The sequence below is a fragment of the Cololabis saira genome, chromosome 5 (assembly GCF_033807715.1).
Source record: "Cololabis saira isolate AMF1-May2022 chromosome 5, fColSai1.1, whole genome shotgun sequence".
Classification (NCBI taxonomy): domain Eukaryota; kingdom Metazoa; phylum Chordata; class Actinopteri; order Beloniformes; family Belonidae; genus Cololabis; species Cololabis saira.
The window spans coordinates 41,198,524-41,223,797 of record NC_084591.1 but is presented as its reverse complement, the minus strand read 5'-3'; the positions used below and the strand labels follow the sequence as shown (position 1 = coordinate 41,223,797).

At 40.7% G+C, this 25,274-nt stretch overlaps 1 protein-coding gene across 1 annotated transcript in view; it reads right to left on the bottom strand.

The window, feature by feature from the left end:
• Positions 1 to 25,274, bottom strand: part of itpr2 (inositol 1,4,5-trisphosphate receptor, type 2) — a 71,522-nt gene that overhangs the window by 4,813 nt on the left and 41,435 nt on the right. Inside the window, exons 38-55 of the mRNA XM_061722134.1 lie at positions 25,089 to 25,209; positions 23,763 to 23,947; positions 23,486 to 23,666; positions 21,542 to 21,795; positions 21,255 to 21,455; positions 20,008 to 20,118; positions 19,651 to 19,746; positions 19,427 to 19,546; positions 17,202 to 17,324; positions 16,934 to 17,126; positions 16,705 to 16,830; positions 15,563 to 15,738; positions 15,290 to 15,454; positions 15,017 to 15,200; positions 13,016 to 13,087; positions 11,575 to 11,696; positions 11,313 to 11,478; positions 11,068 to 11,228 (exon numbers count right to left, since the gene is read on the bottom strand). Of these exons, the coding sequence (XP_061578118.1) occupies positions 11,068 to 11,228; positions 11,313 to 11,478; positions 11,575 to 11,696; positions 13,016 to 13,087; positions 15,017 to 15,200; positions 15,290 to 15,454; positions 15,563 to 15,738; positions 16,705 to 16,830; positions 16,934 to 17,126; positions 17,202 to 17,324; positions 19,427 to 19,546; positions 19,651 to 19,746; positions 20,008 to 20,118; positions 21,255 to 21,455; positions 21,542 to 21,795; positions 23,486 to 23,666; positions 23,763 to 23,947; positions 25,089 to 25,209 (2,757 nt within the window). The remainder of the gene's footprint in view (positions 1 to 11,067; positions 11,229 to 11,312; positions 11,479 to 11,574; positions 11,697 to 13,015; positions 13,088 to 15,016; positions 15,201 to 15,289; positions 15,455 to 15,562; positions 15,739 to 16,704; positions 16,831 to 16,933; positions 17,127 to 17,201; positions 17,325 to 19,426; positions 19,547 to 19,650; positions 19,747 to 20,007; positions 20,119 to 21,254; positions 21,456 to 21,541; positions 21,796 to 23,485; positions 23,667 to 23,762; positions 23,948 to 25,088; positions 25,210 to 25,274) is intronic.

The following is a 25,274-nucleotide window of genomic DNA, read 5'->3' as shown; positions in this document are numbered from 1 at the left end:
GAGCTACTTTTACTTGTAACAGAGTAAATTTTGACCAGTAGTATTTGTACTCTTACTCAAGTACTGGGGTCGAGTACTCTGTCCACCTCTGCCTGCAGCAGTGTAATATGTGGCAGAAACATGAGCGTATAGGTAGCGTTACAACACTGAAGCGAGAGGAAACAGAGAGGTGGCGGTAAGGTGGAGACGGACGTGGCGGTTCTACATTGATCATCTCATCAGGATGGAAGACGCGCTCTGTTTCGTGCTTGGCAGCTGAGAATTTTTTTAAGCAGCGCTTCCGTCTCCTGGATACTGCAGACAGCAATATTACACTAAATGAACAGTATCTGGCATTTCAGTTCTTACCCACTCCATAAACACACCGTTAATGTGGGAATGAGTCACTGTGGTTTATTGACAGCCTGACAGGAAGCACAGGGTTACTTATAGGCATGCGTGTGCCCGTGTTCAAATATAAAACGTTTGGTTCCTTATGGGTTTTTCCAACAATACAACAGCCAGACTAACCTTCCACAGCGATGCTTTAATAAAACATTGGGCAAAAGAAGAAAAAAATATATAGAATTATGTAATGAACTTCATGTCGTCTGTTTGTACATGTGTGGGTGTGTATACGGTTGGTGTGCATCTGCATGGCAATGTACCTAATGGACTGTGAGCCAAAGGGTGTTTTACAACATGCCTGCTCCCGTGCTCAGCCAGATACGTTTCTCAGACAGCGTGCAATCAGCTGATCTTATGTAATATTCCTTTGCCAGTTCTCCTGGTAGGAAATTGTTCACAAGGTGCTGTGAGTGGGATTTGACTGGCACCGCGTTAAGTCCAGCGGGAGGAGTGAGTGAGGTATTCTCCCACCTACTCTTATATAAGAATACACTGCAGGGACTGATGAGAATGTGAGATGCTCCGGATAAAAAAGGAGGGGGATTAAGTTTGAGGTCGGATTGGATTATGTCAGGTGTTTGTTTCTTTGAGCAACGAGTCTGTCACACCTTCCTGAGTCAGACGTCAATATCTGTGATCCATCAACAGGTCAATTTCACTCATTTGTACCAATTCAACTACTAAAAATAGGCTTTAAAAACAAACACAATTTAAGTACCATATAATGGTTAGAAATTACATACAATTATTTCTTTCTTAAAACTAAAGCATATGACAACCTGGATTTTGTTATTTTTCTCCATTTTGTTATTGAATTTGGAAAGAAAGCAGTGCAGGTCTTCTTTACCAGGACGTAGAGGTTAAAGTAAAACAGAAATATGAAACATTTGTTTTTTTCTGCTCCACATCAGAAGAAAAAACAAAACAAACAAAAAAAATTGTAGAATAGATAAGTAATTGTGCTTGCAGGGAAAATGACATCAGTCCACGACAGGATTAAAAGCTGAAGTCAGTCAAACTGATCATCTTGGCACTGCGCTCTGCTGTGGAGGTCGATTTACTGATGGAAGAACATAAACATCTACACATACACTTAGGTAAAAGCACTTACTGCTCAATGTAAAATTACTCTGTTATAAGTAAAGGTTTTGCTTTTAAAATGTCAGAATGACAAAAAAAAATAGAAAAAGTGCTTTAATTATTAAAAGCTCAATGCAGACAGATGTTCCCTGTGATTGTGTCCAATCACTTTATAATCATTACACACACATTAATGCAAAGGTTCAATGTAGACTGTTGAACTTCATTCGAGAAGTAATTGACAGACTTATTAAGTAGAAAGTATATTTTCCTTTTCTTTAAAATATTTTTTATCCCGGTTTTTATCCCGGTTTTTTCCCATTTTTACCACCCCGTGCTCCTACCTACTGACAGTCCTGGGCATTGCTCCCTCTACCAACCCCGGGAGGGCCCTGCACTGAGCTCAGGTCTCCTCCTTAACCTGAGGAGTGAGCAGGCCGCTTCTTTTCACCAGACAGGGTGACGATTCTCCGGCCGGACGTAGCGCGTGGAAGGATCACGTTATTCCGGCCGGATCCTCCCCACCCCATCTGGCGCCCCGGTTGGCCAGAGGGGGCAGTATAGCCCAGGACTGTGTGCATGTTTTTGTGAGGGTAGCTCCCATTAGCTACCCAAGGGAACACGGGGAGAACATGCAAACTCCACACAGAAAGGCCCTTTCGCCAACCCCACCCATGGTGTGGGCACTGAAGTCATGGGGGAACTAACACGCACTTCAGCGCCCACAGCGTCCCCCGGCGGGAATCGAACCCAGGACCTTCTTGCTGTGAGACGGCTGCACTACCTGCTGCGCAACCGTGCCCCTAAGTATATTTTCCTTTGATGTAAAAGTGAATAACGTACAAAAAGACAAAGGTAAAAGTACTTCAAACTAACAGCTTGAATTTGAAGTATCTGGATTCATGTGGAAGATACTTTGGCAAATCATAAACACCTGAACATTGGAGTTTAAACACACCCCAGATCAGCTCCAACAGACACTTTAAAGCTTCTGAGAATGGTCTTACTAGTATTATAGATCATCTTGTACTTCATTCAGAGGTGCAAATTATAATTTTAAATACACAAGAAACCAACCAAAACAGGAAGTCGGTGGAAGGGAAACATAGGTGGACGAAGACGTCAGAGCGTTAGGACAGAAAACTCAAGGATTTACGCCTTCAAAATAAGAAATGTATCTAATCAAATCAAATGCACCGAATAAGTAGTTGGTTATAAGTGTGATCATAAGTCTGATCATTCAGATATGTCAACACAATACCAAGAAGGAAAGACAGCAGTAATGACCTCGGCCTACATCCCCACTAGTGCAGTTTCATAAAAAAAAAAGTTTAGAAACTAAAATCACTCTGTAATCAGACAAGTATTTCAATTTTGTGACAGAAAATATCTCTGTTCACACTATAACCACAAATTAATATAAGATGACTTTCAGACATGGAGTTAAAACCCTCGGGTGGACTTGGACTGTTTTATCACGTCCCAACATTAGCCTTTTTGCATTTCATTTTGAAAAAAAAAAAGAAAAAGACGCACACTTTATATCTATCCTACAGAAGTACTTTCCTTGTTTATTTACTTTAATTTTGGTTATCTTCAACTCTTTTACTGACTAGAGGGGATCCTATGAGACGTGAATACAAAGTCCGAATTGAACCTTTTATTGGAGTTTGCCTGAAAATCTTTAGCTAATTAAAGGCCTCTAGCATCATGAACTGATTTAAACAAAACAACAAAAAGAGCTGTTTCCTTTCTCACAATTTCACAAACATTGATGACTGTGTGAGCCTAAAGACATCCTTTTGCAGAGGATTATCTGATGCTTGTTTAAACTCATCCATGACTGATGATCTATAATCTCAAAGATGTGAACCTCCTTTTTCACACACAGTCGCACATGCTAGTTAAGCCATCGCTGCCTAATAAAATAGATATGATTAAGCTGTGACTGTGCAGAATTTGAAATATTCCAGCAATGTCTTGTTGCTCGTCAGTGAACAGTTATGTCTTCCTGCATTTGCCACACTCTCTTAATGAATCAGCCTTAATTGTTACCTCAGTGACCATTTTGAATATGTAACGGAGAATTCATTTACTGACATCTTTTGTTTCGCAATATCTACTGTTGCTGGATATCAGAGCAGTGATCCTTGAAAGCTTCTGAAACCTTTTAAATATTCTATAATTAATAGGCCAGAAATAAATTGAGCTACAGACAAGCCTTAAAAGTATATATATACAAATTAGCAAACAAATTTTTGAGGAAAAGTATACACCATCACAGCGTGTGGGTGACAAAAGTCTATTTTAAGTTTACTTTCACTAACTGTGTAAAACAATGGAGGAAGCATTCGGTCTGGTGACCCACTGGTTTCTGAAGACGGTTTTAAAGGCCGTTTTGCTTCTTGCGGTCGCTGGAAACACGACACCTTACGTCAGTCAAAGTTAGCCATGCTCCCAGCTCTACAAATATCTGCAGAACTGCCTTCAGACATTTACAGTGGGATATACCGTTTAATATGTCGATTTGATTGGCTTAGCTGTCTGCCAATCAATTGTATTACAACTCAATTTATTGCTTGATATAAACACTTCTACCATGATACAAAAAAACAAAAAAAATTAAATCCGCTCAAAGTTGTCATTGATGTGAAATAAACGATTGAGACCAAAACTATTTTTTGAACCAGGCTGTAAATATGTTTATTTTTGTACTAAAGTTGGATATTTAAACATTGGCGTCAATGGAGAGTGGCTCGCTTTTGCAGCCAGCCTCTAACGGTAAGTTGAGGAACTGCAACGAAACTTAGTTCTATTAGTTTTGTCTTAGTTTTATTATGATCGTTTGCCGCTTCGCTTGATAAAGGAAACATTTAGGCCCTTGCATATGCTGACAACATCAAGATTGTTATGCAACTCCAGTTGAACTACATTGCGAAAAAGGGCCATTTGCAAATCATCTCTAACGAAACAAATTTGTCATAATTGAATGAGTGCATTAGTTGCACATAAAAGTTTTGAATCACATTATCTTCACTAATTTAGAAAGAACTAATCAATGTAGTTAGTTGAGTTAAAAATGAAGGTCAATGACAATATGCAGTATTTACGTAACGTGTCTAACTTCATTTCATTTGGCCACCATTCTAAAGTTCCTGATCAATCAGGCTTTAATTTGAGGCAAAGAATGTATAATTAATACAGAAACCGCTAGATTTACTACTACTTTGGATCTGGCGCAAACCCCCTATTGGCACTAAAATAATATCAGTGACATTTACTGTTGAGTTAATTTAATGCTAAACAGGTGTGGACACTGATCTCTCTGCCTGGCCCTGTTTTGAATCTTGCAGACAGTTTCCCTAAGCTTTGCACTGGCATTTCATGGGTTGTTTTAATTTGTATTCTTGATGAGCTGCACCCCTAAAAAAAAACCCCCAAAAAAACCCCAATAATTTGAAATGCTACAAAACGTGACAAGGGAGTGTCTGAAGGGAGAGAGTCACTACAACTTGTGTAGCTGTCCACATTTTCACTTGAACTTTCCCCGAGAGCTGTGAAATATGTTTCTATAATGGCAGGGATCAGGTGGAGCAATTTTTAGTAAATAATATGTAGTTAAATTAAAAAATGAAGTCTTGAGAATAATCAGGAAGGAGTTTATCAAAGTATACCCTTTTCTGTCCTCAGGCAAAGGCTGAATTTTATAGGCAAATACCTAACAGGTAATCATGTTCATGCCTATGTGACCTGTGTTGTTACATAAACAGCTTGAACCTGTGTCGTCGGTAAGATTACTGACGGGTCTGCTACTTTGTGAGTCACCGCTAATACTCGCTCCTCCTGGTAGACTACTATGATCATGATGGAAAATCCTCTGGTTGCATCTGTATTTGTAGATTAGCTCAGTTTTAAGATGTCACCCACAGAACTCTGCATATTTTAGAGCAAATGATGAACAGATTTGCCTGCCTTAGTAAATCTGCCCCCCCAAGTTTACAAAACAAGATACATACAGCCACAATACACATGGGCACCAACAATCGACTGTTTCAGCAAACCTGCTGTTCAGCTTCTAAAGAGCCACAATTGAACTTTTATCTGATAAAAAAAAAAAAGAAATCTGATCTTGGCCCATACTCAAAATCAAACGCAGGCCCTCATCCTCGTTTTTATTCTAGACAATGTGTGACATATGTATTGTATTGTAGATGAAGGGTTCATTATGTGAGAGTGAGTGTTTCTGGTGTGAGAGAGAGACAGAGAAAGAGATAGAAAGGAACAGGAGAGCACGTGCCAGACAGGGCTGAGCTATTAGCAGGCCACTTGAGATGGGTTATGTAACAGCGTTGTGGCTGCTGCAGTACCTGCTAGGCCTGTAGTGGCTGTCATAATTGTACACACAAACACCCGCACAGCGACTCACATTCACATGCACAGCACACTGACAGAACAGACACTCAGTGTAACGTGAGCTGACTCTTTTGCTTGGCACCGGATCACTTTATCCTTCCCAACTAGATGCAATCAGTATGAGTCAGGAGCTGTGTGCCTGAGCGTGTGTGTGTGTGTGTGTGTGTGTGTGCCTGAGTGTGTGTGTGTGTGTGTGTGTGTGCCTGAGTGTGTGTGTGTGCGCTTGCGTGCATGGTTGAGGTCAATCAGGTTTCAGATGTTTTCCAACACTGGACAAGAATTATTTTATTTTGTACAGTAGCTGCTGTAAGAGTCGCCACAAAGCAATCATGCACAAGAAGACAAGAAAAAGGTAGATTTTAGGAAGTGAATTATTTTAATCTACACATCCAAAGTGCTCAGTGCTGCGTTGTGGAGAAAACAAATGAAGCTCGATGCTGCAGAGAAGCTACTTTCAAATTCAGCTGCACCTCTAAAGTTAATGTCAATGCACCAAAACTCTCACAATAAGGAAAACGAACCACTCTGTGATTGAACTAGTTAGTTAGTTTCCGTTGTAGGACTCAGAAGAAACAAATATTTCCAGATGAAAAGTCTAAGATCCTTTCAGCCCCTAACATCTAAAAAGGAAACTGACAGCATTTATTGTCCACAGTCTTCACCGGCAGACGAAAGAAGAACCGAAGGCACCCTGATTAAAATTGGACAAGTTCTTCCTTTCAGCTGTAGAGAGACTATAAATCAATCCTTCATTTGTAGGCAAAGTTGCACAGCAATGACTGTTTGAGATACAATCAGCACCCTAAAGTTCAGTCATGCAACTTAACTCTGGACTATTTACAATTTTTGTTTTTTCGCACAATGTAATTTGAGTTTAGCGTTCTCAGATCTCATCTAATCCTTTATTCGGCTTTTCATTTTTTAAGATGATGCGGTGAAAACTGAGCATCTACCTCTGAGTGTGCAGGTGGCTGCTGGGGTGGGGGAGGGGTTGGGAAAGAGAAAAACTAAACAAAAAACAAACAAAAAACACAAATCCACAGGCAGCACGCAGTAAAGAGCAGGGTGGCAGCCGTAATAACAGCAAAGGCATCTCAGAGTGGAATTTAGTGGCATAAATAGACTGTCCAGCTTGGCAGGGTGCGTTTAATAGATGTCATGTGGAGTAAAAGGAAGATCATGCGTGAAACAGCAGTCCAGCTAAAGGTAACTGCCTTCACAAGCTTGCAGGCATTGCTTCATTTATATCAAGCAGATTTTTCTAAGCAGATATGCACGCACACAGCAAGAGTACCACTGACTAAAAGATGATATTCACGTTTTGTAAGGCCTGAGCTCCATGAGGTATAATTTTTGAAATCTTTGAAAATACACCGTCTTATCCTACTGCCGTTTCAAACTCACGGATCACATGAAAATATTGAAGTCTAGTAAGCATTAGTTTTCCACGTGCCCCGTGAAGCGCACATCTGTGCTCTTGTTAGTTACTGCTGATATATTTTACTCATGTATTAATGTGCAGCTCAGAAAGTTAGCTGTTTTAGTAGGTTAGCAGTAAAAGACACTCCTAATATCTCCTCTGACCCATGTGGACGTCTGAGAAAAGAAGCAAAACACAAAAACCCTCAACAACTGCCTTTAAGCACGTTCTTGCAGCACGCACCACTGTGCATGTTCTCTGACCAGACAAACACTACTTATGCATTTCAAAGGGTCTGTAACTGACAGTATGTTATTTTGTGCTAATGCACTTAAAAGTTTCAATGATAATAGATCAGGGGTCGGCAACCCGCGGCTCTAGAGCCGCATGCGGCTCTTTAGCGCCGCCCTAGTGGCTCCTGGAGCTTTAAAAAAAATGTTTGACCTTTTTTTTCCTTTTTTTCTTCTTTTTTTCTCTTTTTTTTTCTTCTATTTTTCTTTTTTTTTTCTAGACATTTTGACTTTTTTCTCGACATTTCAATTTTTCTATCAACATTTCCACTTTTTTCATGAATTTTTGACTTTATTCTCGCAATTTCGACTTTTTTCTCAACATTTCGATTTTTTCTCGACATTTCGACTTTTTTCTCAAGATTGTACTTCAACATTAATCTTGTCATTTCGACTTTTTTCTCGAAATTTTGACTTTATTCTCGCAATTTCGACTTTTTTCTCAACATTTCGATTTTTTCTCGACATTTCGACTTTTTTCTCAAGATTGTACTTCAACATTAATCTTGTCATTTCAACTTTTTTCATGAATTTTTGACTTTTTTCTCGACATTTCAATTTTTTCCTCGACATTTCGACTTTTTTCTCGACATTTAAACTTTTTTCTCGACATTTCGACTTTTTTCTCGACATTTCGACTTTTTTCTTGAAGTGCATAATGAAAAAAAAAATCTTCCCCCAGTTATAACTAATATAGAAACATGCAGCATGTGTTGCCTTCATTCTAAGGCTTATACAAGACTTTTCATTTTTTGCGACTCCAAACATATTTGTTTTTTGTGTTTTTGGTCCAATATGGCTCTTTCAACATTTTGGGATGCCGACCCCTGTAATAGATCAAATCACTGCTAAGTCTGTGTTGGATGGGCCACAGCAAACTTAGCAGCACCTGCAGAGCCAATGCTGCCGTACTGTCACCACAAGCAATGCATTTTTGTTTAGGACCTATTTTATAACACCTTTAACAATAATCACTGAAAGTCAGCAGAGTGTGCTGTGTAAAGACAGTTGTCAGTGGCTGTCCCGTTTGTTTCCAGTGTGACACCAACTAAGTTTGAGGAGACGTTCAGCGCCGTCGCCCACTGCAGCAGCACGCTTCGTCAATTTCACATTAATCAAAAAAAATTGGTAATAACCATGAGGACATAGCAGCGGCAGTCATGAGATGCGGAGAGCGGTGAGGGGAGGGGGAGAGAGTGAGAGGGGTCGTTTATTAGGCTTTATTGATTTTACGCATGTTTCACGTCTGAGAAATAGCAACTTAAAAAAAGGGGATTATTGTCTGTATTTCAGGGAACTTTAAAAAATCCACAAATGAAGTTTTCATCAGGAGTTCTGGGGTCTTGTTTAGAAGCATCGAGTCTCCTTAATGGCATGACGAAGTCATTATGAAAAAGCTGCACTGCTGTACCAACTCGATTTCACAAATTAACTATACAAAATTGCTATAAAGTGTGCTTAAAATTAAAATCAATGAACACATTGTATCTTGTGCACCAAAGATAGAAAATAAAAAATATGGGAACATTTTAAATTCTTCTCTTCTCATCAGTTGCCACTCCCGGGGTCCATACAAAAAGGGACGGCCGCCAAAAATATAGTCTTTGACGAAGATTTTTCTTTAACCTTTGAAATGAAGGTATAACAAGTAGGCTCATTATCAGATTAGGTCCACACTATCTCCAAGCAGCTCCCTCCATAGTTCTGCTTTCTTTTTTCCTCCCCATTCTGGACCCAAAAAGCAACAATATAAAGTTTTCATCCACCATTCAAGACTGCCAGGCTTTCACTTCTGAGAGCAACAATCTTAATCATTTTACTTCAAAGATGTCAGCAGGTGTTTTTCATGAAATAAAATGATCTTATAAAATACACAGGCACAGCGCAGACAAACAAAAAGGTGGTATTTATGGCCCTCCTGAGTGTGTTTCTGCTCTGCAGCATATTAGGAGGTGTTAATATAAATTCCTGACTCATCATTACCTCATCAGCCTGAAATACCTTGACCCGACGTCAGAGCTGACCCGTCACAATACCTGCCTGTGCATATTAATTCAAAGTCTGTCACCCGTTTGTTATGCAAATTGCCTGTTATAATGCTACCATTCTCATGCCCATCACGGTCCAGTGTTAATCAGAAAATGTGCCATTGTGGAGGTAGGTTTTATTTGAATCCATTAACCTAACAGACACACCTCTAGTTGCCCTTACATCCTTCTCTTCGGTGTGTATGTGTGGTGCATTAACAATAATAGTGCTTGAGTTGGGTTTAATTACTATTTAACAGCACTGTTAAATAAACTTGGATGCCTGATGTATACCCGGAGTCTTACTTTCCAATCAATCATCTAGTTCACAGTGCAAATATGCCAACTCAAAAAGCCAGCACAGGCTTAAGACTCCACACCTGAGACGTCCGTATGTCGATCTGATGATACGATATGAACTGGAATTAATGAATGTTGTTGTTTCTTTCTCTCTGTATCTTTGTGGAATAATAAACAAATACTTGGGTTAGGAATGGGCGATATTTTACCGTAAATCGTCAAAAAAATTCCCCACGATAAGAATTTGTCATCTCGCGGTAAAAACGATAAATTCCCGTTGATGATGTTTTTGTGTAAAGCTGATTTTTGGTTCTGCGTTAAATCCACGCACAACGTACGTGAAGGAAGGAAGGAAGGAAGGAAGGAAGGAAGAAAAAGGGAAGGAAGAAAAGGGGAAGGAAGGAAGAAAAAGGGAAGGAAGAAAATGGGAAGGAAGGGGAAAAAAGGAAGAAAGGAAGAAAAGGGGAAGGAAGAAAAGGGGAAGGAAGGAAGAAAAGGAAGAAAGGAAGGAAGGAAATAAGGAAGGAAGGAAGAAAGGAAGAAAAAGGGAAGGAAGAAAAGGGGAAGGAAGGAAGGAAGAAAAAAGGAAGAAAGGAAGGAAGAAAAGGGGAAGGAAGGAAGGAAGAAAAGGGGAAGGAAGAAAGGAAGAAAAGGGGAAGGAAGGAAGGAAGGAAGAAAAAGGGAAGGAAGAAAAGGGGAAGGAAGGAAGGAAGGAAGAAAAGGGGAAGGAAGGAAGGAAGGAAGGAAGAAAAAGGGAAGGAAGAAAAGGGGAAGGAAGGAAGGAAAGAAAGGGGAAGGGAAGAAGGAAGGAGAGAGTGAAGGAAGGAAGGAAGGAAGGAAGGAAGGAAGGAAGGAAGGAAGGAAGGAAGGAAGGAAGGAAGGAAGGAAGGAAGGAAGGAAGGAAGGAAGGAAGGAAGGAAGGAGATGTTTTTGTGTAACAAACATGGCGGATCTGAGAGCGAGATAGATTTATAGTTACAAAGGTGGAGTTGAATTGGTATTTTTTTTTTTTAATCGTAATTTTTATCGTTATCGGGATAAATGCCCAACTTGGGTGCATTCGTGTCCCACCTTAGCAGCAGACTGAAAGGCAAAATGTCAACGTGAACATATGTCTGGTAAATAGTACATGCAAATAACGTGCACTGACTTCAATCATTTGGGCCACGTAGCTCTCAGGTCCGGTGTATTCGGTTGGATCCTTCACCCTCACCAGCACCAGGAAGTAAAGGTAGTGCCACATGCTGTGTTCAGATTTGATATGCTCCTCAAAGGTCACCGTCTTGTTGTCAAATTTGTCCCTTTCCAATCCTGCAAGACATTAGTTCCATTTAACGACAATTGGGACCGGTTTTTGTCCACAATGCAGCCTAGTTCCCAGAAAGCTGTACGCACCGCAGATGAAACAGGTGGTTTTGAGAATCTCCTCCTTCCTCTGTTTCTCGCTCCTCAAATCAGCAAATGTGTCAATGATCACACCAAAGATGAGATTAAGAACGATGATGATGACGACGAAGAAGAAGAGAAGGTCGTAAACCACTCGGGCTGCAAAGAGAGGCTCCTGGACAGGTGGGTTCAAATGTGAAGAAGAATCAGTTACCACAACAACATTTTATTGTCACCATCATCTGGGTGGATCGTTGTAAGGAGGTCTGACCTCTTTGGAGGGTCTCCTGAGGATATCTCCCACGCCACCTCCGTTACGTAGCCCCTGGTTCAGAACCGTGATTATACACATACGCAGCGTGTCGCACACACGCTCAGTCTTGTCATCCTCATCTACAACAAAACAAACACAGAACAACGTGTGACAAGTAAGAATAAATAACGAGCCTTTGAGAAATGTCAATGAAAATTTAATTTACAAGGAAACGGTGTCAACCAAGCTAAAGCTGGTTGCTACACATCTATATAAAAGTATAAAAGCCAGTTTTAAAAGGCAGATTAGACGATGGCTGGAAAATCTGCAAGAATGAGACAAATTTTGAAAGTATATAACCCAACTAGATTTAGATTTATTTATTTGCACAGTTAAAAATTACACAAATAAAATTACCAACTTTACAAATTAAAGTGCAGGAAGAGGCGTAAACTCAAAAGAGCTTATCAGGTGCCTCCACCTATAGTTAACATAAAATTTAATATCATACTTATAAAAACAAAATATACAAATGAGCAGTTAGAAATCTATAGATGATAGAAATTGAACTATTGAATGAAGAGTGTGTTCCTCATATTTCATCCACCTGACAGTGTCAAACTACCTGAACCATACATAATATGTGGAAAGATAAAAGGACAATTACATGTCCAACAGTAGTTCAGTTGTCATGGCATCATTCAATGTAGTCGCCATCGAGGAAACGTCACACTGTTAGTGACTCTTGTTCTACATTTTTGCAGAATCTGTTCCTTTTTTGACCAGACTTTCTGGTGTTTCCCTGGACCACTGGTCCAGGGAAGTGCCATCTCTGCCTCAGCTCAAGTAACCCGGATCCAAAAACATATTTAATCATTTGTTATCAAAATGTAAATAAATGATAAAACAAAACAAAAAAAAAGGCATCTTAAAAATCTGCTCTACTTAAGTTTACACTGGTCTAACATGCATTAAAATATAAAATGTCTGTTTTTCTTCCCTAAAACTCATTTGATTTCCTCCTCTTGTGCTGCTCAAAGATTGTGAAAACCAGAGGTTCCTGCAACTCCGAGTTCATTTATTGCGGTACTAATACACTACGGGAAACACTAATGTCATAAATGCATAAAGTCCCTGGCCGCACGACTGCTGAGGAGACACAGAAGGTGACGGATGTGATCACGTTTGTGCCCCTACCGTGCAGGTGATTCTCAGATGCAGGAGTGTGAGTCACTCCCCCCTCGCCTCATCAGGTTTCTTTGTGTGCGGTGTGTGTGTGTGTGTGTGTGTGTGCTCAGCCGTGCCTGAGTGTGTTCGTGTGAATAACCTTTCGGTGACTGTGTTGGAAAGGTCGTGTACACACCCACCAAGCTGGTCGAGCCATAAAATCTTAAACCTTGTCTACGGTGGCTTTTATGTTGATTAAAATGAAGGTAAAAATGTTAATAGCGGAACTTACCATGACAGGGTGTGGAAGATGAAGCAGGACAGCTCTCTGTGGACTCACCCTTACTCATGAAATGACTTTTTTCTACAAAACAAGAAAGAATGAGGAAGAAAAAAAAAAAAAAAGGTGAACTTTATTTCATATTAATTTCAGTACAGAAAAGTTCAATATGGAAGAGGGGGATTAAGCTGGATCTTTTTCCTGACTGCTGATTCTAACCAGTTTCAGTAAAAATTAGCAAGAAAGACATAGTCAGACATTATGTAAACTGAGGCAGCAGCTGTTGGGTGGGCGGTGTAGTGTTGCTGGAAGAAAAAAACAAAACAAAACAACAACCCCAGAAAAAAATGTTCACATGGGCAAAGCCCTGCGTTACAGAGGAAGCTGCACCACTTGATTGTCATCAGCTCAGGCTCACGGGCTGACGTAGGACTGCACACCTGGACCAGGGTGTCAGAAAGGCCTGTCTTCCCCGACAATCACAGGAGGCAAATCAGGGAGACGAGAGGAACAGGAGGAACTATTTAAAAAAACAAACAAAAAGAACAGGCTGGACAGGGCGTGTGACGGGGGGTGTAAGGGTCAGAGCTCCGCGGCGTCACGGACAGGGTGTTCCTCGGCTTTGACGGAGCTCTCGCTGTATCTCGAGGCAGCCCTAAGCCAACATACACACGGTCGTGAGCCCAGCCTGTTATATAATCCACCACTGCTCTGCTGCGTCTGCTGTGCTCTATTCAGCAAAACACAGAAAGGCGCAGCCACCAGGTTATGCAACAGGTGCACATGTGCAGGCAGGATGTCTTCCTGATCGTCAGCACCAGAGCTCATTAACACACCCACACTCTCCGCAGTATTATCACAACATGTGCTGGGGCTTTCACTACACACACACACACACACACACACACACCATACTGTACATGTTCTACAGTCATGTGTTGATACACAGTGTATTCACATAAACTTTTTTATTAAGAAATCAAACACTCAAAAGTCTGAGCTAGGGCTGTTCGATTTTGCCCAAAAATAAAATCTTGATTTTTTTCTCTCAAAATCCGATTACGATTATTTTGTGAATTGACAAAAGGCAAAGAAATTATTTCAAATATGCTGTTTTTTTTATTGAACATTTGCCCCATTGGGCTTTAAGTGCAAACTTTGCTCTTATTAAACCAAAAATGAATGAATAAAGTGCAAAACTCTGTAAAATAAGTTGAAAAAAAGTTTTAAAAAATATAATAAAATAGTTTTATCTCTGAAAAAAAAAAATCAGCAAATCAGCACTTGCAAACATACAGTAAGTTATATTTCCAATTAAATAACATGACATTTTCTAATTAAACTAAACTGGGTCTTTGCATGCTAAATAATAATGCAACCCATGAAGGAGGTAGAGGTGTGTAATGTCAGTCATTACATTTGCTATTCACATTTGGAAGTTTTTTGCTAGGAACACGAGCCGGTCTACCGCATCTGGCTTGAGGGATGCCCGGTGGCATGTTACAACGCCCCCTCCTACACTAAAGAGCCTCTCCGATGGGGCACTTGTCGCAGGTATTGAGAGGTATTTCCATCAATCATTAATATGGTATCAATCATTAATATGTGTGCAGACAAGGTAAAAAAAAAAAAAAAAAAAAAAAAAAAAAAAAAAAAAAAAAAGGGGAAAAATCGATTTTACGAGTTTCACGTTTTAACATCGTTCTAATTACATAATCGCAATTACGACTTAAAATCGATTAATCGAACAGCCCTAGTCTGAGCTATAAAAAAGTAGGAACTCTGTAAACTTACTTCATTTTGGGCCTAAAGAACTATATAATTAGAGCTAATTAACTCTGATAATTAATGCTAGTACTGTCTTCTGTGGAAATAATTACTCCCTTAGACATTTACTTTAGTTTTTTCTGAGTTTCGAAGCCCTATTGCATGGAAAAAAAAAGAAAAAAGAAATCTGCGTCACACTTTAAGGAAGGGGAAACCCGAAAATACATCCATTCGCGTAGGTCAGACCTGCAGAGGGGAGGCGGTCCACCTCCATGCGGAAGTCGTCCTTGAGGAAGAGGAAGCCAATGATGGAGAAAAAGTAAACGAGGAAGATGGCGAGAACGGCTGTCAAGATGATGGAGCGGCCATTTCGCGTCACACTCTTGATCACGTTCAGCAGCGTCTCCTCTCTAATCACCAGGTCGAACAACTGTGAAGCCAGATCGACATGACGGTCCACGTCATTAATGCTGAACAAACACGTCGGGAATAATTCATCAGGCACGGTGGATTTCTTACCAAAAAACTGTAGAAGAACTCGTGAACAAAGAGGCCCAAGACGCAGATGATGGCATAAGCCACATGGAACATGAAGAGGCCGTCCATCACAAGCACTTTGTAGCCTCGAGTGAATGTTCCCTGGTTGCCCACGAAGCTCACAAGGAAGACCAACTTGTTGAATAACTGAAAAAACAGAGCAAAACAACGCCTGTGGATACAAATTAAGCACAAAACTTTGATAAATGGAGCTATGATTAAAAAAAAAAATGGGTAAAAGGACCCTTTACTTACATTTGCAGCACCAAGCAACAACAGAGCAGGGGTGAGGCCCATAGTGTAGATGGCACGTAAGATGAAGGAGATCAGGAACAACCCAATGCCCCACGGCCTTGGGAAGACGGGAAGCACGGCCGTGAACACCCCCAGTGCCACCCACAGGGAGATATTCCAGAACGGGGAAAGGATGCCTGGGTGGGAGAATCAATGCTTTGAAACGTGGTGGTTCTCTAATAAATTATTCATCTGAGCTCAGAGCTCGACATGACATACACCATCAACTCATGGTTAAAAATGTCAAACAATGATTCATGGAGACCCTAATGCTCAAATCAAACGTCTCATCTTCGCCTCCGAGAGCGTCACAACCAGCGACACTCAAGACTTCACAGAAAACTTTAATACGCTAAGCTTACGTACACCGCCAGTTTACATCACGTAAGGAGATACAAACCCAACGCGTGGGAAGGTATAGGTGCACTGCATCTGAGCTTCCACTTGTAGGAATATTCAAGTGCTAAGCGATTACATCGGCATCATTCGTGGAGCATTATTTAGTTTAAAGGGATCGGGGCAATGATTGACAGGAAAGGGGGAAAAGGACGCGTTTTTCACTGCGCAAAAAACACTGTCATAAAAAAAGCCAGGCATGGAGTACTGGAGTGAAGTTTTTCTTGTTACACCTTTTTAGACACATTTGAGGGATATTGGCCAAGACTTTTAATAGTGTTAAAAGCATGTTAAAAATTATGTCACAATACCTTTAAGGTTTTTACTGAAGTCCATAACCACTTGAAGTTACTACATACATGCTTTGCCTCCCTCCACAACCATTTCATTGTGTTAACAGTCAGTACATTTTGAATTATTTAATGACTGACAGGGGATTACGTTCCCTCAGTGGCAACAGTATCCAGTGCACTGCAGACCTAGACCTCAGTACAACAGTCTCTTTCGTATGTTGGATTTTGCACACAAAAAAAGTTATTTCTGAAGTCAGCTGTGCAGCACAAGTCTGATTCCAGGTTGTTAGTCGTCTACCACAGGAGTCGGTGCTGGAGTCTACGTCTCCAGCCAGAGGGGTGAGGACTGTACGTTACGTGTATATTTATCATCAGAAAAGGTTTTAGGAACGAACACTGGTCGGGACTTCTTACCCTCATCTCCATCATCTCCAAAGGGGTAAAATACGGCCACAGCAATGTTGAGAAGTAGCGCCAGGTAGAAGGAGATGCTCCCCCAAAACGAGATGTGTCGCGAGAACCAGAAAAGAGCCTTGTTTTCTGAGCAAACAGAACAAATACAAAATCAATGCATTCACGATTGACCCGTTTTGTGCCGCTGCGGTCTTCATGTCTCGACTGTATTCAGACTTTACAAACTTACTGCGAATTTTCTTCTGCCACCTCATCTCGCTGTGGAGGTTGTCAAACTGCTGGAAGAAGTCATTCACTTTGCTGCCTTGGTCGTCCCTCTCCGTAGTGGTGAACACGCGCAACCTGGACTCCTCGGTGAGGTACTCGCAAATGTTTGGGACTGGAAACACGATCTGTTCCATACTCCGATCAAGACGCACAATCTACAGAAAAATACTTTAGTTATTGAAAAAGTTTCCGAGATGGCGAGGGCAAAATAAACTGAGGTCGACGACTACCTCTATCTGAGCCGTGTGCTTGGCGTAGTAATGAAGGGCGTCATCTTTCTCCTTGTCCGGAGAACCGACCACCGCCAACCCCGGCCGGAGACTCTGCTGCAGGAGCTTGTTGTGTCTGGCCAACTGCGGAAAAGAAAAGTAGCTGACTTTAGTCTCAGCACGCAATGAAACCAATCATCGTGACGAGAGAAAAGTCAAGAAAAAAGATGGAAAAAAACTTGTTTGCCATGTTTTTGGAAATAAATGACACATAATCAAGGCGTTAAACCAATTAAAGCCTTAAAGCCTTAAAGATACCGTTAAAATTTCTCACATTTTTACATAAAACCACAAGGGAAAAAAAAAAAAAAAAAAAAAATCAATCTAATTACTGCCAGTTAAACTAAAGTTATTATTCATTTTAGACAGAGGCAGAACCCATTAACTTTTGTGTTAGTGTTTACCATTTTACCTGAATTTTGTCAAAATGTGAGTGCGCTCTTTCAGAAAAACGATGAATGCAATTGACCATCTGTAAATGTTTCTTTTCTTTTCTATTGTTTCTTTGCCTTTTGTTGTTTCTTTGCTTTTCTATTCTCTTTTTGGTTTTCTGGAGGTCGGTAGCCAAAAATAGAAAGTTGGTACTATAGGATAGGCTTTTATAAGCATTTTGCTTCAGCCTATGCCTTTTCAGTTATTGTTCAACACATTTTTTTGGTTTGTATGAAATGTTAATGCTGTGTACAATGTTTTTTTGGTGTTGTTTTGTGTTGCAATGACTGAATAAACTTCATTCATTCATCCATTCATTCATTCAATTTGGAAAGAGGAACGACAGGAAATTGGAATAAGAACAAAAGTCACGGAGCTGCTGGCTGCTTGGGGAGCTTGAGGAGTTTAGGGAGGCTGATGTTTTCAGCTGGTATCGTCTGACTGAAATGCTTCGCACACGAGGCAAAACACAAGTGGTTCATAAACTGAAAACCCTAAGAAAAGCAGTCATGTCATTAGTAACCATCGTCACTCAACCAGCACTGGATGAGAATGTGAAGTCACACGACAGCCGTCGAGAAGACGGACATACCGTACACAGTGGGAGTGGGTCAGTCGGTCAAAGCTGTTTCCACTGGTCATCGGTGGAGAAAAGGGATTCTGTCTGAGCACTGTCCAGATTCATGGGCGGGGTAACAGTGGGCGAGGGAGCTGGACATGGTTTCAAACCAATCAGGGCTCTCCCACCTGCCCACTGTCCTGCAGCTCGGTGAGGAGACTGGATCTAAAACCAGCACTGAAGAGACGGCTCACAGGAGCAGCCAGTCAGCCTCAGAATGAACAATATCTGAATCTCAGAGCCTGAATGCTGGCTAGCATTATTCTGATGGTATTGAAAGGTCTGTCTGAAGGTCTGTCTCAATGATCACATGGCCTCCGTTTCAGACACCAAATTCATCTAAGCACAAGCTGCCTCTGCTGCTTTAAAATGTGTTTGTTCATGAGAACTGTTGTGATATACACTTCATATATCACTATTTACAATAAGATATTAGGCTGAGTGAGTTTTAAAATCTACATTTTACGTGACATCCAAAACTTTTTGGAGAAAGAATTGTAGGTTCATCATAAATGGGCCCCAAAGGGGAAGGAAAGTACAACAAATGATGACAATAAAGATGAACTATTTGCAGTTTGCATTGATGTTGGAAAGATTTTGTTTTTTCCCTTTTTAAATGTAACAGTATTTAATATAATTTAACATTATTTAGGACAAGTTATGGTGGAAAAAAAGGAAATTAAATTGAGTTGATGGGTTTTGTCATTTACCTTTAACATGTGCATATTACTGGATCAACATGCTAAAAATGTTAAAACTGAAAAATGTGATGTTTATCTACCCTTTTCTTCTCCCACGGGGTAAAAGAGAAGTCAAAGCATAAATAATCCTTTCTTGTCATGCTGAAACTTGCCTTTTAGGTAGACTAAAATATCCTGTCTGACACTCTGCTCTTAAAGAGGCAGAAGTGAAAACCCGTTAGAGCTGGCCTGCCCTTTCAAAATTACGTAAACCAGCACCACTTTGTAAAAACTAATGTTAGTAAACTACCAGACCAATTCTTTCACTAAAGAGCCATTTTCCATTGTGCGATACTCTTGCAGTTCATGACCCAGAGGTCTGCAGGGGGCAGACACTGATGAAAATGCACAAATGAGATAAAAACAAGTTCAGGGATTTTTTTTCCCTCTATAACCTGGTGAGCCAGGATGTAAATGTTGTGCCCGACATCTCTGGGTTTGATCAGGTCTCCAACACCGTCCTCATCCGCCTCACTCTCCAAACCCTGGGTGTAGGCTTCTTTCATTACATCCACCTACAAAAAAAAACAAAAAAAAGCCCCCACAAATATTACGTGACGGACTGCATAACGGGACACAGATCCAGATTTAAACTGCGTTTATGCGCATGGACGTTTACCAGCTCATTGGGTCTCATCTTGTAGAGAATCTTCTCTGCGTTCTCGCTGTCATGACGACTCTCCATGATGGCCAATAGGAGCTTGGAGGCATTATTCTGCAACAGAAGGATCCACCAATGAGCTTTTACCTCTTGATCAATGCCACACTACAAAGTTGGCTGTTTCAGAAATCATTGAGAGTTTCTAAAGTTTTCTAAAAGGGATTAGAAACATTTGAATGACGGAATGACGGAATCTGTCTTTTTTTTACAAGGCGTAAAATCTTTGCCGTCTCAAGCACTGTAGACAAGGAACAACACACAATGAGAAATGCTGCTGCGTCATAGAGAGGTCTCCATGAGACACCTGCTGCTCACCTTGAGCTGCAGCACCAGGTCCAGTCGATTCTTTCCCAGCGGGTTGATGGGGTTGACAATCAGAGCTATAATTATATCAATGCCGTTTGACTCATGCCTGGCTATGCAAGTCTGGAAGGTAGTGAGAGACATACTATAGTTAGTGTGATTTTAAATACAATTTAAACGTATAAAGTGTCAGTATTTACAAAAGCATGTGAGAAAATAAATATGATTATTCGTGGAATAGTGAAAGGTGACATCAAATTATAGCTGATTAATACATGAATAAGGAAAAGTAGTGGAGAGCAAGAAATGCTGTGTATGACATCCTCATTTAAAAAAAAAAAAAAGGGATGCCAAGCACAGTGTGATAATGAGTACAAGAAAGCCTGAATCTGTCACAAGTTAAGGTGGGGAGCAATTTACACTTGTTTGAACCAAAAACCCACACAGTCTTTCATCATCTACAAATATATCTATGAAGAGAGAAAATTACAATTAATTTTGGGAAACCATTGTTGATGTTCTCTGGAAATGTCGCAATAAAAAACAGACACGGTTCTGTTGTCAAAATCACTATACTGAACTTAGGAAAATCCTTCTCTGCAGCATAGTTTGTCCCTGCATGAAAGTTGACGTATATGAACAAGATCTGAGGAGGAAGCTGCTCATCACCCTCCGCCGCCACCTCGACGGTGGGCGTGAGGTGTGGGTGGTCACACGCTGTGTTTGGATTCAACCTAATATGAGGCTGTCCACTTTGATATTGTCCGTCCAAAGTGCTCACTTCACATATTTATGTAATAATTTCTCGGGTCTCATGTTCTGGGTCTCTGTAAAGCGCCTAGAGACAACTTATGTCGTAATAGACGCTATATATATATATATATATATATATATATATATATATATATATAAAATTGAATTGAATATGTTGTTTCTCATGTGAAGCTGTATTTACCAAATGTAATGACTTGGTGAAGATTGCATGATTTAATTTTTTAAGTACTCGTGTAAAACCCGATAAGTGAAAAATATTTATTTTCCACAGGACAGTAAGTGCAACACTTTTCCATTATTTCCTATTTATGACAAACCTTTAAATATTGTGAAAGTTAATCAATCCAGCCAAAAAAATAATAAATAAAGGTAAACAATCAGATAATAATCAGGGATACATGTAATTTTGTTTGGATCAAATAACATACAGTGAATATTTGCCATGGTTAGATTTTACTCTCCACTGATCGTACACATGCACCTACCTGGTTTTCATGACAGGGTCCCTGGCAATACTCTGTGATGGTTTCCAGGGTTTGGCGCACCAGATCCACGTTACTCTCATTGATATAAAGTCCCAGCAGCCCCAGGCCTCCAGTAGTGCTCCCACATATGCAGTCCAAGAACTGAAGAGTCTCGCACACCAGATTGTAGTTTGTCTTGTTGTTCTGATTGCGCAGGAAGTTCTGGAGTCGGAGCAAAGGAACAAAGTCAATCAGCAGCCAGTGCAACAACACCTGGATTTTGAAGGTTCTCAAAGGAGTTCTGGTACCTGCAGGTCTGAGTTGTGGTTTTCACAGAGCAGCTGGAGGTAACGGAGGATTGGTTTCATGATTGTGATGGCTGGGCTCATCTGAGTTTCCTCCAAAGCCTCCTCGCCACCCATGATGTCACTGTTCTGGCCAAGGCCTTCGAGGTCGGGGTCCAGCTCCTTTCTGAAGGCAGAGAAGGCCTTGGATGTCACTGTAGAGGCCTCCTTCAGCTGCCCTCGCATGTCCTCCCTCATGTGAAGCCCCGAGTCTTTGCCTGAAACATGGAAGCATACACACAGGATGTAAAAAAAACAAAAAACATAATTCCCTTTTTAATTACTACACTTACAGGTGAATAAAGTTAATCAACATAACATCATGCTGTTTTTTTTTTATGTATCTAGCATTCAAAATGCAGTTAAAATCACTGTATAAATTCAAGAAAGGTCCTTGACAAGTGGGCCACCATTGAGTGGGGTTCTGTAGCACCAAACCGCCCGATCTTGATACAATGGTCTTTTGATAAGCTTCTGATGTGGGTCATCACATGGCCTCTGACATGTGACTGCAGGAACTGGGAACAACAGTCCGTCAGCAGAGCAACAAAGATCACTCGGGATTAATCCGCCACCGCTGTTTTAAACCTGAGGCCGAGTTGAAACTCAGGACCTCACACGCAGCTAAAGCAAAAACTGACTTTGTGGATTTTCACAGACTCAAGCCTTTTCTATGGAAATGCCTAGCTGACCTTGTGACATAGATTTAGTATATCATATACCTTATGATTTCCTGCGCCTTCACTAACTGATTTGATGATAGCATATTAAGTTTGGAGAGAAGCATTTTTACCATTTTATCATGGCAGCCTTCCTTCTAATAACAGGTTCCTCAGTTCATTGAGGGTTAAAAATCAACTGCTGCCTTTTTGAAATGGTAATCTTTGTAAATTTCAGCTGCATATAAGATATCAGATGCTTAACATTCATCTTTGTCTGCTTCTCTTCATGATGCACCATGCATGTTCAGCAGGAGACAAACCGGAGCTGCATGCAGGTCACTGAAGCAAACACCCTCTGTATGTTTATGAAGTCCTGCTGACTGACGTCCCACATTTTCCTTCTGAAATAACCACGGACATCTTGGGAAGACAAGTCCGATTGAGGGCAACATGTGTCTTCACACTTCCAGTTCCAAATGTGTGCATGGATGATATCTTCACATGTGCAGGTCCATCCATGCCATGACCACAGACTCACTCTGACATCGTCACAGAGGCCAGTATTTAAGGCCAGGATGGTCTCGCTCATCTTTGGTACATGAAGGCTGACGTCTGTTTCACCAAAAACAATCAAACATGGAGTCATCTGACCACAGAACATGTGTGCACCATCTTCCTGTAGATCGGAGATGAGCCCACACCCCGAGTACTCAACACAGTTCTAACATGACACAACACTTCCTCCCTGACCTTCTAAACTGTGTTCTTTGTTTCTGAGTTATTTTTTTGTTGTTTTTTTCCCCTTTAGTGTGCTGCTGGTATCAAGTCAAGTATCCATGGTATCAAAGCCATGGACAAAATTAACTTTAAATTGAAATTAGAGTCAAAGGTCAGGGCGTAAGGCGTTGCCATGGAGATAGATGCAAAGCCTCCAAATCAGTTACACTTTTACAGTGCGTGAGGTCCAGAGGAGTAGGTTGAAGCAGCGCAGCTGGAGTAAATCCAGAGAAATCTTTGTCGCTCTTTTCTGGAAATGGTGGAAGCTTGTCTCAGAGAATCTCTTACTCAATTCAACTATACGAATTTCACTCACTTTAACTCTTTTGGACATTTTGACACAATGGTTTGCTACATGTTTTAGACAGCAGACGTAACAGATGTTTTTGAGCAACACTTTAAGCCAAGTAGCCACAGGGGGAAAGCTCATAATTAAATCAAGTTCATACACATCATTACTCAGCTGTACCTTTCTTAAACCTGGTGGCAGCGACTTCGCTGTCATCATCCCTTTTTCTGAGGCCGAGTTCAAACATGTTGACGGACACGGTGGCTCGAATCTCTTGCTGGGCCAAACGCATGCGGTCATAGAAAACCTTAAAGAACCTCTCAGACTTCTTCTGCTTGTACAACTGGTTGTAGAATGAGATCTGGTTGGGAGGCAGAAAGGTGATGAAGAAAAAGAAAAAAAAACACAAACCAAAAGGTAGAGGTGAATAATGGATATCAGTGGTTGTGCAGCGGACCTGTATTTGTGTGTTTCCACCCTGCAGAAGAGCAATGCCCAGCAGGATGCTTTCCTCAAACACCCTGTCATTCTTGGTGTTGACGATGAGATCGATCACCAGCTCTGACGCTCCAACGCTGTCCAGGAGACACTGGATCTCTCCTATACTGCTGCCGGGCTTGTCAGAGTCCGTCATGGAAGAACCTCCAAAGGAGATGTGACAGAAATAGTTGAAGCAAGTGTACACAGAACAGAAAAAGCTATACTAATCTACAATATTACACAACTGAATGAACCTAATAATTGTAGCACAATGCATGTGATTAACAGAAATAATGGAACCCAATTGGACATCGAGACTGCGCTCCAGAACATTTTCCAGAAGAGTAAAACCCATGTTTGATGAAAAAAAAAAAAAAAAACACGTAGCATAAGTCAGCAGACCATTTCTACTGTGAGGGAACACCTGCAAAACATGACCTTTTAACACCTTCACCCCAAAGTTAAAAAATAAAAATAAAACCGAAAATAACCATCTGAACATGACTGATGCATTTTGGAAAAAAGTTCTGCATAGAAATTAAATTATGACGAATATTCTGAAAAGAGTGAGCAACGGCAAGTATAAGAAAAAAATGGTGCAATATCTAGAAAAAAAAACTGTTAAGCACGGAGGGGGTTTAATCATGCTTTGGGCTCATGCTTTGGTACAAGAAACATTTCAGTGAGGACCAGATTCCTGTAAATGCCATCAAATTCTGGAGGCCAACATCCCATAGTCAGTAAAATCAAGTCGATGATGAAAGGAGGGTTTTTAATCGCAGGGTGATGATCCTAAACACACATTAAAATTGTTATAAAACTACTTAAAGACATGGATGCTGAAGGAACTCTAAACTGGGGATAGGCCTCAACAGAGCGAAGCCTGCGAGGCAAGAAACCTTTTGAAAAGATCCGAAACAATAAAGATGCAAAAACATGTTTACGAGCTCAGATTCTTCTTAAAGGCAGTAAAACTAAAAGCCAATAATCTGCCTCAAGGATTTGGTTTCATCTTTTAAATCAAGAAAAAGCTTAATTTTACTTTACACTACACAATTTAACTATAATTTCACTCATGAAGCTTAGAGAGAAGTATTTTGAATGTGGATGCTGTTAGATAAAGTATTTATATTTAACACAAGTGGTATTCCAGGAGTCACTTTAGCCAGATTCAAATTCTGTCAGCAAACGCCAACCAGCCTCTCTCATTGGAAGCAGACTGCTGTCATGTTAGCAACTTGTGCTTCTCCTGCAGTGAGCAGTTATTATAGTGCCTCCTCAGTGTATTTGGGGCTCTCAGTACCTCCAGATGATGCCTTGGCAAAGCCGCTTGATGAGCTGTTTCCGCACGCAAGCTCCGACTTGGAGAGAGGCTTTTGATTTCCAAAGTAGCGTGTGAGCAGGATCTTCCTCAACTCATTTCCCTGTGGAAACAAATCTCAATATTAAATCCACATCACAGTCTGACAGCGTACCAACTTGTATCCAG